Source organism: Pagrus pagrus (assembly GCF_965226575.1).
Source record: "Pagrus pagrus genome assembly, chromosome: 14".
NCBI classification, from domain to species: Eukaryota; Metazoa; Chordata; class Actinopteri; order Spariformes; family Sparidae; genus Pagrus; species Pagrus pagrus.
Genome location: NC_140198.1, coordinates 29217794 through 29239264, shown reverse-complemented (window position 1 = coordinate 29239264; position 21471 = coordinate 29217794). Strand labels below are relative to the sequence as shown.

The following is a 21471-nucleotide window of genomic DNA, read 5'->3' as shown; positions in this document are numbered from 1 at the left end:
ATCACACCACAGCCCGTATAACTTATTTCTAAAAAATTAAAAACTTTTTCACATTTTCTTAAACATCTTCTCGTGTCATGTCTTTATTTTTTGCACCAAATTATGGAGAGTATCAAACAGTTTCAACTGATAAGCAGTATAAGTATTGATATCAATAAAATCCTAACAATAACCATCTTCATTAATACTAACAACTATTTAGTGAAACAATTTGGAGATTGTTTTGGAGTGTCAGAAAAAGCATACAGAAAGAAAATTAAATTAATGCCATAATATAAGAAACCGTATGAGATGATTGTGGTAAAAGAACCAATGAAAAATAATTTGACAATTGTTTGAACAATGATTGTGATTGTACAGCAAAACTAACATACAATGCAATACAAATACAATGCAGGCATACATTTTTACAGATGGTAAACATTGCAAACTGCTCTAACTATGTTTTCAGCATGGGCTTAAGTTGGAGTGACTGTCTAAAATGAAACTTAACAACACTTTGAATTGACCTCTTCTTTGCCTGTTTGTACATTCAGGAAGTGCAGTGAATGACAGCTGATGATTAGCTCCAAATGCTAACAGACAATAATGCTTGCTGACTGAAGTGACAGCACAGAAACATTTGATAACAAGTGCCAGGTTAAGACACATAAGACAAAAAAGAAAGAAAAAAGACACTGCATAGGTTGTTGGTGAAGGAAAGGGCTTCAAAGGTTTATTCCTTACACAAAAAGCAGGACCAAGGCCTGTGGTGAGCTCTCAGGTGGGATAATGAAGGGAACCTATATGTCAGTTACTAAACGGTTCTGACCAAATTTTTCAGACTATTTTTAACACTTTACAAAACATGAGCACTCCTGAAATAAAAAAGAAAAAAAATTGCGTGGGTATGTCGTAAAGCAGTTCATTTAAGTGCCAGCATGCAAGAAACTTTTTTTTTTTTTACAAGTGCCTCATGGACGCACAGGTGAAACTGAATTGAGACTATGAATTGAGCACTAAAAATGTAATTGGCAACCATTTTGATAATGGGTTTTATATTGTAGGTTTTTAGTATAACTGCAAAGTATCCACTGATTCCAACTTCTCACATGTGAGTAAACATTGGTTTTCTTAGTCCTCTCTCAAACTAGACATCTAATGTAGGTCTGATCAGAGCCATAGATATTACCCAGCTCATTCAGTCATGTTTCTCAGACCCTACACTATAGCTGTAAGACTAGATTATAAATTCCAAAAGTTACACAACACTGTGTGTTGATAATATGACCCAGAACTTGACTGATCCCAATTATATGTCCTTTTAGTATTTGTCATTTCATCTTCTGAAACCAAATAAGAGAAGCAATGTTCTGGTCTGATTAGTAATGGCTCCATAAAATATATGTCACATTAGACCATCTTGTGAGATCTGTGTTTCAAGGCTTGGAATGCCTGAAACAGAAAGGTAAATCACTTTTGCTGTTTTTTTTGGCGTTACATTTTAGTGCTTGTTTTACTTAAGGGAATGGAAAACCATTCCAAGCTTAACCAGAATTCAGCATTGTCAATGTTAACATAAAGCAGGTTTTCAATGGATGACTTTGTGAAGGTTGCAGTCTACCATCAGTAACATGCTGGGGTCCCACCTGAGGCCTTACAGTTCCCACAGGGTCCATTGTCTTTGAGATTTCAACTGAAACCGCCAAGACACATGGCAGCGCAAGATGTTTTACAGTACCAACATAAGGACTCTTAATCTGCTGGTGAAGTAAAATATTGGTAAACATATTTATTAACACTGATATTGTGCTTTTTAGCAAAGCAAAGCAACTTGACTTTTAAATGACTTCACACACACATGGATTGTAGATTTCCTTAGTGTAGTAAAATAATGCCGTCCATTTTGGCCGATGAGATTAAGTTATCAGATTGTTCTATCTCCTCATTCCTAGTTAAAATGGTAGTTACAACATATCAGTGCAAGTCAACACAGTTGTTCAGTGACATAATCCCACCGACTCTCTGCAATTACATTGGTTAGCTGACCATTCTTAGTTTCTTTGGTCCAATATTTTTGGTTTTCAGTGGACAATCTAACTACAATAAAGTTGCTTGAAATGTAATATTTAACACCGAGTTAAGAAAACAACAATGCTTGATTGAGCAAAGGGTAAGCTATTCTTGACTTTGTGCCATGATTCAATAGCAGACTTTTATGTTTGGTTGCATAGCATGGGATTGAACCAGCAACACCTGTCACCACCGTAAAATCACTTGAACTAGACAATTACATTTCTGCAAAAGCATGACATGCCAATGTCTTGAAATTATTGTAGCCTCCGTTGGTCTCAAAATATTATCACTTATTTAGATACAATTCTTGAAACTAGTGGAATGGCCTCACTCCACTTTTATTGTTATTTCACTATTATTTCACCTGATTTTAAGACCGATGTGATGCCTTTTTAAAATTGAAGTTTCTTGAGTTTACACAAGGATTTTTTATAGGGATGATTCCCAATCCATTTCGTTACCTTTGGTCAAAAGACAACCTCAAAAGTGTACCTCTCTAATGGACATTCACATTCAATACCTAACTATGCACTATTCATTCATTATACATAACTGCTTATCCTTTACAGGGTCACGGGGGGGGGGGGGGGGGGGGCTGGATCTGATCCCAGCTGACATTACGCACTTTGCATAATATAAAATGATTGTAAATTGTCAAGAATGATTCCTAATTCCAAAAAAGATGGAGTCCTGTGTAAAACAAAAAAGAAAACGTGAGAATTCTTTTCAACATATTCTCAATTGAAAAGAGTGCAATATATTCAATATATTAACAACATATTTAATGTTTTACCTCATCACCTTGATTGATTTTAGTAACTATATGTGTATCTGAATTTGATGCCAGCAACTTGTTTCAAATAATTTGGGACAGGGGCAATGAAGACAGGGAAGATTGTGGAATGCTCCAAAAACACCTGTATTAAACATTCCACGGGTAGACAAGTTAACTGGTAACAGGTGATATTATCATGATTGTGTATAAAAAGGGGCATTCTGGAAAGGCTCAGTTTTTCACAGGCAAGGTTCACCACTTTGTGAAACACATGATTGTGTAAAGAATATTACTACATGGGCTGAGGAACAGTTTGTGAAATTGTTGTTGCTAAACACAGTTTGGTTGCAAATGATTGCATTCTGGTTTTATTTACATTGTACTTCTCAAAGTTTGTTTTCCCCACAAGTCACATGGATGGTAAGTACATTGATACAAGTGCCTGAAAATTTCAATATTCCCAATATGTAGATTTTGTGACTAAAATACAAAAAGATTAAATCTCTCCATCTTGATCTTCAAGCACGGTAAGTAAAATATGGAATGAATGACTTAAGAACATTTGCTATTTGAGAATTACCCCAACCAGTGTGGTCATGCAGGCAGCTAACATAACTGTCAGACACTCTCTCCCCTATCTCTCCCCAAAGCCCAGCACTGAAATCTACTAGTCCTACAGTGGGCACTATGTTCCCAGAACACAGAAGAATGCCCTTCATGGCATGGACATGGTCTGGCCCTAGCCTGTTGGATCTAGCACAACCTGCAAAAGTATACTAGTCCAGGGATGTTTGTTAAAGAGTTTTGTGAGGACTGTGCATGCTTGCTGAACAATGGTAGCACTTTAGTATCTGGTGGTCAAAGTTTCAAGAAAAAAGCCTTGTTTGATAATCTCTTTTGAAATTGTTGAACATTTTCTAAAATTCAAATGAAAAACATTTTTCAGAGTGGCACACAATTTCACGTTTGTGTAGTTCAACCAAGCAAATTTAAAAATGTGTCTCTGACAAGAAAATTAGCATTTGAAAAGGAGTCATTATTCGTCGTAGGAGTCGTAATTGTAAAACCAGTTGTAGTTAGGTCAACTGTATAACAAAAAAGGGAGAGCTCATGAGACTGACCAATTTTAACTGGGGAGATTTACCTGCCTGACGTAAACGTGCCACAAAGGTCGCAACACTGAATGTACCATACCCATGTGATGACTGTGACAGTACCAAACAGGGCAACTGAGATGCCAGTTACTTTATGATCCTTTCATGGCACACAGTTACACAGGCCATTACAGTACATATACAATGTGAACACCCTATCATTTCTGAATACCCAAGTGCCATGTATAACTATGGTAAAAAACAAAACAAATAAACATTACACATAAATATAATGTCAGAAATTAAATATAACACCTAATGTCAGAAATAGTGCAATAAATGCAACAAAAAGTTAGCCACTACATTTGGTCCAATGGAGCTAACCAGCCTCAAACAACACTGTACAGGAGAGTTTAAAAATGTCAATCCCCTGTCCAAGTAACAAGATGCTTCCTCTTATACCTAAATACTTGTAGCAAGACCTATTTTTCATCATTAATCTTTTGCTTGCATGTTGGAAAGGAAGCAAATGCAACATGTTAAGCTTCGCAAATGATATCAAATGTGCTGAAATGCCATTGGTGCTGCAGTTAGTAATGTGGTCTCCATGCTAACAAAGACACTGAATCCCCCAGGTCTTAAAGTAGTGCATTTAACAAAGCCTTAGTCACTGACCCCAGTGAGTCTTACAGTACAACAGTGACAAAAAGAAAAATCCTTCACCTTAAATGGAAAACTTAACGTATATTTGTGTATACAGATGTGTACACTATCTCTGATGAATTTCAAAGCTGCTATAGGCGCCATTTTCTTATTAAAATAATAAATCTCTATATCCCACCAGTAACTGCTGTTATAGAGTGTTTGGTCAATAACCCATGTCTCCCCCCCCCCAGCTCATGCAGTGAAAGAGAAAAAACATTTTCTGGTGTCCCTGACCACTTTATCCAATCAGGACAGAGAACTCCATTAAGAGGTGGTCGTATCTGCTTGTGAACATGGTCAGTTACCAATTCCAGCTGTCCCGGTGACAGCCTTTACTACCACACACACCAAGTGAAGAAAAACGCTCGAAAAAAAGGAGGAGGTGAAGAGAGCTGCCTTGATAAAATAATGGAGTCATGCAAGTGTGGGGATGTAGAGAGGAGGGGAGGGATTGCTAACTGCGAAATGCAGGAATTTAGCTAAAACGAGGAAGATGATTACAGCAGCTTTAACAGAAAAATTTGGCTTTCAGCTTTGCCCACTCCTTTTTTTTTTTTCCTACTCAAAATTATGTGACTATGTCACTTTCATAAAGCATACATGTTGACAACATTCTTTTTAATATGTTTTGTCTAACATCTCCAGCTCATTAACTTGTATTCAACTCCACACGTCAGTCGCCAAAGTTAAACCCATCTTAAGTCCATCATCATCACTGTGGACGGGAAAGTGACAATGGCAACTCACAAAGTTGCATCAGAAAAAAATAAATATGAGGCTGAACTTCAACATTTTTAAGTTCCAGTCACCACTTCATATTAACACACACATTAAGGAAAACTTCAAAAGCCCAGACAGGAAAGGGCATCCCACTTCTGCTTTTTGCTTCTTATTTCTGGGTTTTCCTAAGATGATGATAAACAGTGATGGAGTGAAAGAATAAATGAAATATCTAAAAACTCCAGTCAGACTGAAGTGTTGGAATGAATGCACATGTAAACATCAGAGTATGAAAAGTCTCTTGGTGTGAGCCAGTCAGACAGAGTTGAGGGTTTGGAGGATGACCCAGGAGGATTTACATTTCTGTCACTGCGTTTGTCTGATGGAGAGACCATGCAGTAATTCATTTGGATGATGTTATTTGGGGTGGGTAAAGAGGTCAGATGAGAATCTCCACCATGTCGTTGTCCACTTCCTGTTGAGTAAGCGGGGCTGGACGAGGAGCCTCTGGTTGCTGTGGGTAGGACTGTACGGGGAGCCTCCGGTCAAGTGTGCTGCTGTGAAACATTGGCACATCTACACAGAGAAGACAAAGAACATCAAAAAATGATCAATCACTATACCTAATGATCCTGTCTTTCTTGTTAACCTCCAATTTTACAGGTTAAACTGTATCCATTATACAGTACAGTAATAAATCATACAATGTCCAAGATGGTTTGGGTATCATCGGATAATAATAATTATTCAATTGTAATTTGAAATATCCTCGTATAATTCGGATCTGGGGTCCGTGTATCATTCGTTCATTTGCTATTCAACTGAGAATCCCAAATCATAAAATGAAAACTTTGTTTTTATGTACTTGATTTTATGCTCAGATCAAAAACAAGGAATTAATAAAACAGGCCACAGGCCGAATTTGACTTTGATAATTAATTCCTCCGATTTGTGTGACCCGGAAGTTTTTTATTATGCCTTTATTGACTCACACAGTAGGTCTGGCTCTGAAACTGCTCCGTTTACAGCTGTTTATGAGCCCAAGCTTTGCAGTTTAAGACACAAATCTTTTAAGCCCCTCTCCCGGGGGCAATCTGGGAGGCAGGGGAAGAATAATAATAATAATAATAATAATTAAAGGATAACTACCGTTTTTTACAACCTGGACCTTATTTCTAGCAAAATATATGATCATTTACTCACCCAGATAACTTTGGTGTCATTTGGCGTCGTTCGGACGAAATTAGATCCAGTGTAGTGCCGGTATATCCATATAATGCGAGTGACGGGGCACCGAAACACAGCCTCCATATAACGCATTATCTGCCACGAAACTAGTTCATTTCACCAATATTTTGTTACGATACGCTAGTGCTATTCCCCTCTGAGTCCGGGCTCGTCTGTTATCAACATCCGGGGTCAAACTAGCAGTAGCAGCTACAGGTAAACAAGCCGGCTGTCGCGGGTGCGCGCGCAGCTCAGAGATGACATCTTCCAGGTCAGAGGTAGTAGGTCAACCTACAGACCCCGGATGTTGACAGCAGACGAGCCCGGACTCAGACGGGAATAGCACTAGCGTATCGTAACAAAATATTGGTGAAATGAACTAGTTTCGTGGCAGATAATGCGTTATATAGAGGCTGTGCTTCGGTGCCCCGTCACTCGCATTATATGGATATACCGGCGCTACACTGGATCTAATTTCATCCGAATGACGCCAAATGACACCATAGTTATCTGGGTGAGTAAATGATCATATATTTAGCTAGAAATAAGGTCCAGGTTGTAAAAAACGGTAGTTATCCTTTAAAGCTGCAAGCAGCGATGAACGGGCCCTCGCAGTTCATCGCTGCAGTCGGGGTGTGCTGCTGTCGCGGCGTGCTGCTGTCGCTACATGCTGCTGTCGCTACATGCTGCTGTCGGGGCTTGTTCATGCAATAACTTCCATTGAGGAATCAAAAGTCAAGGCAGTCAAGCTGTTGTTTGGTCAATTAGCAATAAAAGCGCCCCCTAATGGCCGATTTGCACCAAATTTTTCACAAAACGTCATCGGGCCATGGAACACAATTAAAAAACTTTAGTGTTAATGGGACTGTATTTTATCAAGATATGGAAGACTGTCAGTTTGACCACAATGTGTAGGAAATTGTTGTTTGATATTTTGGGCGTTCTATGGACTATCAGAATTCTTTTAATAAGTTTTTGTCAAGAGTGTCCACAGATGTTGTGTGCAAAGTTTCGTGCAAATCGGAGAAATTGCCTGGGAGGAGTTCGAAAAAGTAGGTTTGCGACATTTCGCAAATTTGCGAATGAAAATTTAGCGCGAAAGTGAGCGTTGCCTTCATCACACAATTCAGCTGAATTCAGGGAAGAGGTGGATATAAGGTTTAAACCTGTGCAACATATTATGTGGGAGTTATTGGGCAAAAACTGTTTTGTGTTGATAATAGCGCCACCTGCTGGTCATCTTTGGTGTGTGAGTTACAGGGGCCACTCTATATCACCCCTATCAATTTCATATCCATAAGTGTTATGGTGTGGGCACAGTGCCAAATATAAAATTAGACTTCCACCAGAGCGCCACCTAGTGTCGGATCAGTAAGACCTTCTTCAGCTATCCTCAGGAGGGCATTGGCAATGAGTGTACCAAATTTTGTGTTATTCCAACCAACCGATGTCCAGATATAAAATACTTCAATTTAAAGGGCGCCACCTAGTGGTCATCTGTCAAAATTTAGCACAGAGCCTTGGTCCCTTATGCTGAAGTAGTAACCTGAGTTTCATGTCATTGGGACACACCAATGTGGAGATATGCAACACTTCCTGTTTTGACCCAAATGTACAGGAAGTTGTTTTTCAATAACCCCACGTACGTCGGGCTGTGGCGCCGTCGGAGGCCACGCGCCCAGATGTGTGCCCGCCCGTTGCCTGTGGAAATATCCTACCTAAATGGGATATGTGACATCTTCAGTGACTTCCTTTGTCCAGTGGGTGGCGCTATGGATAAGACGCAGTATTGATGCATAGACCTATTCAGGGAGACCCCTCTACATGTGTGAGCAATTTGGTGTAGATGGGAAATTGTATGTTGAAGTTATAAGGACTTCCTGCTTGTGGCGAAGGATCAAAATTGACCGTACCGCCATGCCCATCAGGTGTAACACAGGCTGTTGAAGGTATGAGGATGCTACTGAGTGAATGTGAAGTCTGTCTTGTTAAATCTGTAGGACAAGTTAGTTAAAGTTAGAGGCTTAGAAATTGGGTTTTAAATTGGAGAAAATGGCGACGTTCTGAACTTTGAACCAAAATGGCCGATTTCCTGTTGGACTGAGGGCATCGGTCTAAGAGAGTTTTCTGTGCATCTGGTCATGATACATATGCCTACCGAATTTCGTTCATGTATGTGCATGTAGGAGGTGGGGCTTAAAGTTTGACAAAATGGCAGCTGTGAACCAAAATAGCCGACTTCCTGTTGGACTGAGGGTTTCGGTGCCTGGGGTATTTTGTGCGTCTGATCATGATACATATGCATACCGAATTTCATTCATTTACATGCATGTAGGAGGCAGGACTTTTAAGTTTGATATGTTCCAGGGGACGCTATAGAGCCATCTTTTCAATTAACACAGTATTGATGCAGAGACGTATTCAGGGCCAGCCCCTCTACATGTGTGACCAATTTGGTGAAGATGGGAAATGGTATGTTGAAGTTATAAGGACTTCCTGCTTATGGCGAAGGATCAAAATTGATGGCACCACCATGCCCACCATTAACAATGCAGGCTGTTGAAGGTCTGAGGATGCTACTGAGTGAATGTGAAGTCTGTAGTGTTAAATCTGTAGGACGAGTTGGTTAAAGTACGAGGACTAGAAAATGGGTCCGTATAGAATGGAAAAGCCATAAGGGGGGCGTTAGGGGGCGCTACTGAGCTGTCGTGCCGCGCCTGAGGGAAGTTATGGTATCGAATTAATGTACTTATGGGTTAGAAGCTACATAGCAAATTTGGTGAGTCTGCGACCATCCTAAAGTCCCGAAAACAGCGTTGGAAAAATGAAAATTGTTATGCGCCATTCAAGATGGCCAAATTCCTGTTTCCGCCAAATTTCCGACAAAAATCATTCCTGGCTAAATCCTTGAGACCCATCAGTCCTGCGAATGTCATGACGATCCGAGAAAAATGTCGCAGGGACAAATCGACGTTAGGTGGCGCTATGGAGTCCCCTGGCCACACCTACCCCCAATCATTTTGAATTCTAATAGCAGCACTCAAATGTGACGTATGTTTCGGAGTTTGGTGAGTTTTGGGGTATGTTCAGGCTGCCAAATATGCAGTCGAATGGAAGGAAAAAATAAATAAATAAATAAATACTTACAGATACAATAGTGCCTTCGCACAGTTCGTGCTCGGGCCCTAATTAAAGCTGCAAGCAGCGATGAACGGGCCCTCGCAGTCCACGCGCATCGGGGCATGCTGCTGTCGGGCCGTGGCCTATATCACGAGATTTTGCACAGAGCCTTAGGGTCTCATGGGAAAGTAGTAACCTGAATTTCATGTCATTCGGACAGACCAATGTGGAGATATGCAAGACTGTCTGTTTGACCACAATGTGCAGGAAATTGTTGTTCTATATTTTGGGTGTTTTTTTTACTATCACAATTCTTTTGATAACTTTTTGTTAGGAGGGGCCACAGATGCTGTGTGCAAAATTTCGTGCAAATCGGTGAAATTGCACAGAGCCTTAGGGGTCTCATGTGGAAGTAGTAACCTGAGTTGCATGTCATTCGGAAGGACCGATGTGGAGATATGCAACACTTCCTGTTTGGAACAAAATGTACAGGAAGTTGTTATTTAATAACTTGAGTATCCTTTGGAATATCAAAATTCTTTTTACAACTTTTTGTCAGGAGGCTCCACAGATGCTGTGTGCAAAGTTTCGTGCAAATTGGTGAAATTGCCTGGGAGGAGTTAGCAAAAGTAGGTTTGCGACATTTTGCGAATTTGCAGGTTTCCTGCTCGGGCCCTAAATATTCACTTACTCACACACTAGGCCATCCAGCCAAAGCACGTTTGACCTCCAAAGTCCAGTTTGTTTGACTAGTGTGAGCGCTCCGTACTGCACTCAAGCACGGTACACTTCCTTGGCCCTGGCACGGTTGGAAGACTTGTGATTTGGCAAGGTACGGTTGCTCATGCATGAGCATAAGCACGTGTTCAACGTTGACATGATGTATAATCATGCGTATTACGCTGCCTTGCACAATCAAGAAATCCAGGAATGTGAGAGGGCTGTCTAAGACCAAAACCACACAAAATATGCTACAAAAAAGTTAGTTATGTTCTCTGTGTTGTTCTCCATTGTGCTGCGACTGCGCTACAACATGATGATATATGTACAAGACATAACTGTGCTCAGGCCCGCTTGAAGTCAGAGCAATGTGAGTGCAGGGCAGCGGGAGACTGGGGAGGGACAATCGTGCTAAAGCACGGTACAGAGCAACTGGGCCGAGTGTGAGAGTCCTAAGAGAAAAAATACTAAAGCAGTAATCTGGTAAACTTCAGGTTAATCTTTAGCCTGTCTGTGTTTTGCTGTAAGCCGTTTCCATGGCTGTTTTTTCACTTTGTGCCTTGGGTGAAATACAAGTACATACAAGGCCTACGTTTATTTAACGCCAACCTACAATGGCATTTATAAACTGCAGCTCAAAAAGATAACCACATTTCGCATGCACATATGTCAGTTATCATAGCGTAACACGCACGTAATTTTAAAATAAGAAAATGATCATCAAGTTACCATTCAAAGTTTAGTTATAACCCTAGAATTGCAAGACAGAAGCACTGATTAAATATTGACTTGAAAAAATGTTGATTAGTTTTGGAATACTGTGTGAATAATGTGTTGATGCACATCTCTCAGTAAATAATAACTATTAAGTATTCAGTATTTTAATTCTTTTGAGATCTAAAGCTGCAGCCATAGCCTACAGTTTTATGTTTTCATTGTATAGCCAAATCTAAAGCACCATACGGGGCAAGGAACCTACCAGGGATGGAAATTAACTTTTTTGTCCACCTGCCACTGTGGCTGGTAAATTCTAAAAGCTACCACTGCCATTCAATCTGCCACTCAACATTTTTACCAGCTACTTTTATATTTAAGCGTTGATGTGTACAGTACAATGCCTAGAAACATATTTTTCTTGTACAAGACATGCACATAGTATTTCCCAATCAGTACTTGTTACCAGAGTTGATTATTCAGTAATTATGTGATGCCTATGAATGATTACAGGGGTAAAACTGTCCAAGGGTCATCTACTAGGTGGTGAAATAACAGGAAATGAAGTCTGAATAGACAAAGTGGTTCAAAATGAAGGTTAGATGGTTAGAAATCTATATCAATATCTCCCTGCAACTACAGGAATTTAGAGTAAGCCTACTTCAACTTATTTCATATGTTCAACTGCACTGGACCCACACAAAGGAAGTGGAAATTGCATCCTTAGGTGATTAGAAGGTTAGTAATATATAGCAATATCTACTTGCAACTATAGAATTTACTGTACTTCATTATTCCCTATGTTCAACCGTACTGGACCCACACAAAGAAAGTGGAAATTGTTATAGAAAAGTCTATCAAAAGTAAGGAGAGAAGTTCCCACAGTTCAGCTATTAAACACCAAGTCCTTACCACAATACAGAACAATTACCCATTAACCTCAATGTCCCAATTCCAAATGTTGCACTTTAACTGCCAGCGATAAAACCGATTTTTGAGTGTCCGATGCATGTTGACGACAAACCGAGCAGTACATCAGTTGACTTTCCTCCTCATACACAAGCCAATACCGGCGTTCCCCACCCTCTGCTGTTCTCCATTTTTCATTAAAAAATCTCTTCTTGGCCTTTACCTCGCTTGGCTCCCCTTTCTCCTTCACACTCTCCTCAGCGGTTCTTTTAACACCCACGATGTAACGCCACAATTTAATTTACTTCAGTTCTTGTAAACTCCGACAAAAAAATAGCTCCCTCTTACCTTTATTCGTGCGCCACAATAAATAGTTCCAACTTAGAGTCGATGGTTGCCAAGCAATGGGGTAGCCGGCTCCATAGACATATATACGGCTGGCTCGGCTGACCGGAGCGCAGAGTAATAATTAGTAGCAGTGAAGAGTCCAAGTGAAGGCTTGCTAGTGAAGTCCAACTGACACTTTGGTCCAATCAGAAACATATAATTTGACCAGATCTAACTCTAGGGTTGTGGAAAGCGCACTGTTATGCCTTAACCAAGATATCAATCATTAAGATTAATCGGATCAGATCTGACTGGAATTAACCTGCCACAGTGGCTGGTAAACTGATTCAATTCACCCGCCAGCACACAAATTCACCCACATTTGGCGGGTGGTGGGTGCTAATTTCCATCCCTGGACCCTACTGTAATCCAAAGGGTTATTATTTATTATATCTTTATTGTAGTTGTTATTATTGTTAGTTTCCAGACACAATCACATTTTGGTGTGGCTAAACGTGCTGGAAAATGTATTAAACTTTGCAAACTTGCTAAACTGTTAAACATATCATCTGCAAAGTCTTACAGCCTTGAGAATGATAAATAATGAAGCCTGTGAGTTTAAATCAAACAGCTTTGCCATGATGACACACTATTCACCATGAAACAGGAAGTTGTTCACAACTAACAACTTAACTTGTCACAGTCATTATTTCATTGACATGACATTTTCATGGTGCAGTCTACCCTTTATTTACTTTCCTAATGTGTCAGTACTGAGTGTTATCTAGCGCCACATGGTGGACATAGAAAGTCAACTTGACCTCCTTTGTGCAGGGTCCAAAACACATAACAATTCAGAGGCATGTTGAATGGTCGAAGCCCAACAACTGGGTTGTGGCTGTAACGGAGTTCCAGCCTGAGGACATATCCTTGCCAATAAGGGGTCATTGTCATTGCACCGTGGCAAATTTCAACGCTTGGCCATGGAACAGGAAGATGTTGTAACTCAAATAAACATTACCCTATCTGCCCAAAAATGTATAATGAAAGTTCAAGCCTGAGGACATCTACATGACAAGATTCATTCATAGTCATAGCGCCACCTACTGGCAACAGGAGATGGCATTCTCCTCCTACTGGGTTTACCAGATCCATCTCAAATGTGGTCAGAGAAGCCGTGAGACCTTGATGATGTTTTTTTTGGGAACACACGGGGCTGCACTGGTATTGCGGCAAGAGTCTACACTTTGCCATTAACCAGGAAGTTGTTGTATCTCAAATATACATTGTGCAATCTGTCCCAAACTTCACAAGTTGGATTAGAGTCCTGGCCTGAGGACATTAACATGCTCATATTAAGTCATAGTGATAGTGCCACAGGAAGTAACAGCCCCTTTACTCTGACAAATTACTCCCAGTAAAGCAAATGATACATTATTCATCCAGAAACAGAAAGTTGTTTTAACTTGAGAGCACTAAACAAATCAGCTCCAAATTTTAACATTTTTGATATGAGTACTGGCCTGAGGACATTTACAGGCCAATCAGGGGTCATCGTCATTGCGCCACCTACTGGCAACAGAAAGTAGATGTATGTGACAATCTTTTTTTACACCAAATCTTTACGGTGGGTGCTACACTTTTAATTGACTGCTGTGCCCTCATCTTCACAGAGACATGGTTAACCCCTATCATCCCAGATCAAGATATTTTACTGGATGGGCGGTCCTTGTTCAGAGCCAACACAGGACTCCGGTAAGAGGAGAGGAGGAGGGCTCTGTGTCTACATAAATAATGCTTGGTGCTCAAACACTGTCAGAGTAGATGGACAGTGTTCACCAGATGTTGAATTTCTGATGCTAAGATGTCGACCATATTGTCTGCCCAGAGAATTCAACAGTTTTTTTTTTTTTATTGTTGTTAAACTAAAAAATGCACTGCAGGAATTGTGTGATGTCATCATCAGCAACATGACTAAACAACCAGATGGAATTGTCATAGTAGCTGGTGATTTTAATCAAACAATCCTCAGACCTGTTTTAACTAAATTCCACCAGCATGTCCAGATCCCCAACAGAGGAAGAAATATCCAGGACCATGTGTGTACAAATATTCCTGACAAAGCCCTCCCACATCCTCACTTTGGCCTATCAGATCATATTTATCTCCTTCTTCTGCCTACTTACTGATTGATAAAGAGGGTCAAACCATCAGTAAAAACTGTTTTAGTGTGGACAGATGAAGCTACAGCAGTTCAACAGGACTGTTTTCGAATTCACAGACTGGCAAATGTTCAGAGATGCTGTCATGCAGGATAACAACATCAGCCTTGAGGAATATACATCTTCAGTGACAGCATATATCAGCAAAAGTGTTGATGACATGGTGATCACAAAGACAGTAAGATCATTCCACAACCAGAAGGCCTGGATGAATGGAGAAATGAGGGCTCTATTCAGAGGCAAAAAAGTTGCCTTTCAGTCAGGTGACAAGTAAGCATACAACACCAACAGAGCAAGACTGAAAGCTGATATCAAAGAGGCAAAGAGGAGACATCAACAGAGACTGGAGCGGGACTTAAACACCAATGGCAATTAAGACATGTGGCAGGAGATTCAAAATATCACAGGCTACAAGAGCAGGAGCCTCATGTGTGAGGCCACAGTGCAGAATGAGCTGAACACATTTTATGCTTGCTTCGGAGAAAAATCCTGCTGAGACTCGATATAAATAAGGCTGCTGGTCCAGAAAATATACCTGGCTGTGTACTAATAACATGTGCCGATCAGCTAACTGATGTTATTACTGACATCTCACTCTCACAGGAGACTATTCCCTCTTGCCTCAAGATAGCCATCATTGTTACTGTACCTGAAAAGTCTGCTGTGTCTGGTCATAATAACTACCGCCCTGTGGCTCTCACCCCCATCCTGATGAAGTGCTTTGAGAAACTGGTTCTCCAGCACATCAAAGACAACATCCCTGCCAGCATGGACCCTCACCAGTTTGGTTTCAGAACCAACATATCCACAGAGGATGCCATATCTACTGCCCTTTACTCAGTCCTCAGGTACCTGGAAAATAAGAACAGCTACATCAGAATGCTGTGTTGACTTCAGCTCAGTGCTGTGTGCTCAGCCCCCTCCTGTTCACACTGTACACCCATGACTGCACTCTCAGACATCAAGAGAACTCTATAGTGAGGAATGAGGATGACACCACCATCATCTGCCGCATTATAAACAACGACGAGAGGTCATATTAGGAGGAAATTAACAATCGTGCAGAGTGGCGCACAGAGAACAATCTACTGCTCAATATCAGCAAAACCATGAGCTGAGTGTTGATTTTGAAAAAAAATTACCATCACTGAGAACATATCTTAGTCGTCACACATCACCACCCTGGTTAAAAAAGCACAGAAAAGACTCCACTTCCTACAGAAACCAAGAACAGCCCAGAAAAGGAAGGCTCCACAGCGGGTGATTAAAACCATCCAGAGCATCACTTGTGTTGTTATTTGGACATGGTAAAAGAATTAGGGTAGTTACTGCCAGACTACGCCAAGTACCCATCAAGTGAGGCATACTGTGGGTGTGTAGGGAGCCTGACATGCCTTCAAGCTCATAATGACTTGTCTGACAGACAGTGTGAGCTGACCTGCTAAGCGGTCAGGGATGTAGACAGGGCTAGGGCTGGACAGGCGGGCAGGCAGTGTCATGCTCTGCAGGGCTGGAGTGCTAGGCTTGCTGGTGTCCTGATTTTGGCCCTTTTCAGTCTGCGTGCAGCTGTCCCTGCTGCCTGTCTTCGAGTGGCCTGCAGTCATCGGGGTGGAAAGCACCGGAGAGGGGGATGAAGAGATTGATTCCGTCCTGAGAGACTCTGTACGAAACTCAGGACCCAGCAGAACCCCTGGATGAACATGAGAAGAGAACAATTGTCACTCATATACATTGAGTATGCAACAAGTGATAAATACTCTGTGAGGACTGCTGGTTCTTACCCAGGCTGCCCTTCCAGCTAGTGTCCTTGCGTTCTTCAGTGATGGGTGAGCTACTAAGTCCTAGGCTGTGAGAAAGCAGTCCTGAACCACCTGAGCCAGTGTTGGAGATAGACATCAGGGACTTAGAGGGCCTCATGGCAGATGGTGCATCCGACTTGATGGGCTCCTTCCTGGAGCGCTGGTGGAGCACCTTGATCATAGCGTCTTTTTCTATGATCTGGGCATGTAGATTCTTTATCCTGGATTAGGCAGAGTGAGAGGGAGGACCAAAATGGACCCACAGTTACTGCAGGACAGTGCGACCCTGAGAGCTACACAAGTGCTTTTTCACCCCTAGTTTAGTTAATTTGGTCCGGACTTTAAATCTCTCAAAACATTGTTGAATATTAGATCTGGTCAACTTGGTGTTCATGTGAGATGTCATTGAACTCCATCCATTTATATGTACAGTAAATATTCAGGTCACAGGGAGGCTGATTGTATGTGGGAAGTATATTACCTGCTCTCCATGTCCAGACAGCGCCGATTGGCCATGAGAATCTCCTCTTCTTCCTTCTGGATTCGAGCCTCCACCGACGTGTCATAGCTGCTACTCGGAGAGTGGCTTATCACTACTGTAGATGTATCCCTGCAATACAGAAGGAATCGTCCAATACATTACAACAGTGTTCAAAAGTAGGTCATCGACAGCACTTCAGTCTTAACTTCTGACCTGTTTTGAATGTTGTCTCATCCTGGGATTTGTGTTCCCATTAGGCCATTTAAAGAGCATGCAAAATGTTAAAAAACACACATTTTAAAACATGAAAAGGCTAGTGATACTCTGAAATACAATTTATTCCTGCTGAGTGCTTAAAATGAAGAGACCATTTGAAACTAGCAGTACCCAACCACAGCAGTTAGTAGCCCTTTTCAAAAAGAGATTTCGCATTATTGCCGCAACGAAGGCTCGCCTTTACACCGTCTTTGTTTGTTCACACAGAACCAAGCAGCGTCGGATTAAAGCTGCTCCAGTGTGTCATTTCATACAGCATGCCAGTGTTGTGGAACCAAAAGAGGCGTGATGGTACACATCATAACGGTGAGATCTGAGTGTATTTTTAACTTGTTTCCACCTGTTAATCTAAACATGTATCGGCTGACTGTTTATAATCATATGGATGCAGTTATAATGTGTTGTGATTAAGATCCTGACCTACCATGCATCGTGGAAACGGACAACGTTTTTTGCTCTAAATTACATCACAAAATCACTGCCATTCAACTGCGGGAGCTGCCTGCCAGGGACAGCTGCTGTTTTCTGGGCAGAAATGTGACAAAGAGGAGGAGGAGAGACAGAATCTCCAAGTATAAATTCTGTATTTTTTCCTCATATAAGATGCTGAAGACACCAATTGCTACCACATTACTGTTGTTTGTTCTTGTAACGTTGCCTTGTGGGTTGAAGCGTGAGTCATTTCTCTTTTCTTTGATGAGTGGAGGATCTGTTAGTTGTCAGACTGAACACCATCAGATCAACACACTTTTGTCCCAAGCTGCTGGCTTTTCCATTCACAGACATCGTCTCGTCTCTGCTGCGACTCTGTTACTACCTCCAGTGGTGGATCAGAGGCGGAACTAAACTGTCCCTCCTCTCCGCCTCTGTAACTTTCAAACAGATGGCGAGGCAGTATATCGGGGCATGATTCTCGTCTTGAAAGGGCAGTGTGAATGGGGCTTGTGTAAAAAAAAAAACAATCCCAGGCGCTGCAGTTCCTCAAATGACCACTTGGTGTTAGGTACTTAATTGTATGGAAATACACTGGAAAAACCAGGGTGTAACATCTAAGTTAAATTCAACTTTTCTAATCAAGGGCCATAAAGTGTGGTATGTTTGTGGATGATTTGGCTTGAATGAAAGGTCAAGGTGGTTATGATTTGATGGACTTGAGCTCCATTCAGGCTCCATTACATTGCTCAAATTGCTTTAATTTAAATCTTACAAAGATGGTGGCAAATATGAAATCCAATCTCCAGACTACTATGGTTCCTTCAGAAACTGTCTATGATTGTAATGAATCTTAAGCAATAAGAACAACAAGAACCAGAGAATAATGCTGCAATTTCAAATTAGCTAATCTACATTTGAGTGGCCTTTGAGAGGTATCAATGTCTGAAAAAATGGCTTGAAGAATGAAATAACTATTATTAACATGCACCTCTGAGTGGCAACAGATGCGGCAGCGTCCAGAGCAAACTGCCTCATCACGCTCTCCTCCAAGTACTTCTGTTCCCACTTGGTCATGTCTGCCTCCAGAGCCAGGATCCGCTCCTCCTTCTCCCTTAGATGTTCCATGAGCGCTGTGGCATTGTACTCGGATGGGACCACACCACTGCTTTGAGTGCCTCCTTGACGCTGGAAGGGACAAACTTACAAATCAACTGTACAATACCAACAAGACAAGGGAAACTTTCTAAATAAAGAAAAGTTGCTATAAATCCTTTTCTTTATCATGGGTAATAACCTGGCAAAACCTCGCAAATTTTTCTGTGATGGTGTGGAACACAAACTACTTTGTCACAAAAACATTCATGAAGTTTGGTTCAATAATTAATTTATTATAGGACTTCTGAAAATGTGACCAAATCTGCTAGATCAAAAATAAACATACAGTTATTCTAATATTTGGTTAAATTTCCCTTCCATAGCCACCCACAAGCTTCTGGTCGTCCTCTGGCTGAATATTTAACCACTCCTCTTGACAGAATCGGTGAAATTCAACTACATTTGTTGGCTTCCTGGCACAGACTTGTTTCTTCAGCACAGTCCACATGTTCTCAGTTGGGTTCATGTCAGGACTTTAGGAAGGCCGTTCTAAAACCTCAATTCTAGTCTGATTTAGCCATTCCTTTACCACTTTTGATGTGTGTTTGGGACAGCACAATATACTGCCCAAAAAATGAAGGGAATACTCTAATCACACATTACATCTTGATGAACAAATTATTCAAGTTGAAAATCTTTAGTGATGTACATTGTAGAATTTGTTGAGAACAAAATGATGTAACAACTATCAATGGAAAACAAAATCATCAACCCACTGAGGGCTGGATTCAAAATCACACAGGAAATCAAAGTAAAACATTGAAATCACAGACTGATCCAACTTCTATGAATTTTATCATGGCAACTCATATTGTGACTCAGTAGTGTGTATGGCCCCCCGAGTGCCTGTAAGCACTCCCGACAACATCTGGGCCATGCTCCTGATGAGTCAGCAGATGGTGCCCAGGGAGATCTCCTCCCAGACCTGGATCAGGGCATCAGTGAGCTCCTGGACAATCAGTCTGTGATTTCATCACAGTACCTAACAGCAGTCAGGGTACCGTTGACTATGACATGGAGGTCTGTATGACCGTCCAAGGATATGCCTCCCCAGAACATCACTGACCCACCGCCAAACCGGTCATGCTGAATGATGTTACAGGCAGCATAACATTCACCACCTCATCTCCAGACTCTTTCACTCCTGTCACAAGTGCTTAGTGTGAACCTGCTCTCATCTGTGAAGAGAACGGGGTGCCAATCGCTGACCTGCCACTTCTGGTGTTCCCTTGCACATGTCAATTGAGCTGCACAGTGCTGGGTTGTGAGAACAGTTCCCACTAGAGGATGTCTGGCCCTCATGCAACCCTCATGGAGTCTGTTTCTGACAGTTTGGTCAGAAACATACACAGTAGTAGCCTGCTGGAGGTCATTGTGTAGGGCTGTGGCAGTGCTCCTCCTGTTCCTCCTCTTACAAAGGAGCAGATGCCGTCCCCGCTGCTGGATTGATGCCCTTCTAAGGCCCTGTCCAGTTCTCCTCGTGTAACGGCCGGTCTCCTGGTATCTCCTCCATGCTCTTGAGACTGTGCTAGGAGACACAGCAAACCTTCTTGCGACCGCACATATGGATGTCCCATCCTGGAGGAGCTGGACACCCTGTGCAACCTGATTGGGCTGCAGGTACCACCTCATTCTACCAGTAGTGACAAGGACACTAGCAGAACCCAAAACTAGAGAAGAATCAGTCAGGAAGGATCAGGAGAGAGCAATTGTCTGTGGCCACCAGTTGCAAAACCATTCCCTGTTTTGGGAGTTGTCCTGCTTTTGCTTCTCCATTTCACCTGTTGTCACTTTCATTTGCACCAAAGAAATTGATTCACAATCACTTGTGCTTCCTAAATGGACAGATTGATATCCCAGAAGTTTAACTTACTGTGACGATTAAGTGTTCCCTTAATTTTTTTGAGCAGTGTACTACCAGCACCATGCCTGACAGTAGGTTTGGTGTTCTTGGGGTTAAAGGCCTCACCTTCTCTCCTCTAAACAAATTGCTGCTCATTGCGGTCAAACAACTCAGTTTTTGTTTCCTCTGACCACAGAGTTTTCCTCCAGAAGGTTTTTTCTTTGTCCATGTGATCAGCAGCAAACTTTAGTTGAGTTTTAAGATGCCTCGTCTGGAGCAAGAGCTTCTTTCTAACACGGCAGCCTCTCAGCTCATGTTGATGTAAAACACACCTGACTGTGGACACTGACAGACTTGTTTTTTGGTGGTTTTTGGTTGACTCTTGACCATCCTGACCAGTTTTCTCTCAGCAGCAGGTGATAGTTTGTGTTTTCCTCCTGATCGTGGCAGTGACACAACTGTGCCATGCACTTTATACTTACAAACGGTTGTTTGTACAGTTGATCTTGGGACCTTTAACTGCTTTGAAATGGCTCCAAGTGACTTTCCTGACTTGTTCAAATCAATAATGTGCTCTTTCAGATCAATGCTGAGCTCTTTAGACTTTCCCATTATAGTGTTTGTGGCTGAGTCTAATGTCTGTATCAAACAAGCCCTATTAAAATGGGCCCAGAAAAGTCACCAGCTGTTATCAATCAGAATCACTCAGAAGAAGTTAAGAGGCCATGCTACAAAGAACATTTGATTCACACAACCTTCTTCAATCACCAAAATTGATCGTTCACGTTACTTGATGTATATTTTTGAGCCAGCAAAATTGTTCTCATTTTCAGAAGACCAATAATAAATGTATTATTGAACCAAACTTCATGAATGTTTTTGTGACAAAGTAGT

The 21471-nt window shown here is 41.5% G+C and overlaps 1 protein-coding gene across 3 annotated transcripts in view; it reads right to left on the bottom strand.

The window, feature by feature from the left end:
• Window positions 1–2645: 2645 nt before the first annotated feature.
• amot (angiomotin) overlaps window positions 2646–21471 on the bottom strand; it is an 86195-nt gene continuing 67369 nt past the window's right edge. For all 3 annotated transcript variants that reach the window (XM_084372880.1, XM_084372881.1, XM_084372882.1), the window contains 5 exons: window positions 18568–18764; window positions 16869–16997; window positions 16370–16608; window positions 16027–16278; window positions 2646–5925 (listed from right to left, as the gene is read on the bottom strand). In XM_084372880.1, coding sequence (XP_084229006.1) covers window positions 5789–5925; window positions 16027–16278; window positions 16370–16608; window positions 16869–16997; window positions 18568–18764 — 954 coding nt within the window. In that variant the 3' untranslated portion in view covers window positions 2646–5788. The remainder of the gene's footprint in view (window positions 5926–16026; window positions 16279–16369; window positions 16609–16868; window positions 16998–18567; window positions 18765–21471) is intronic.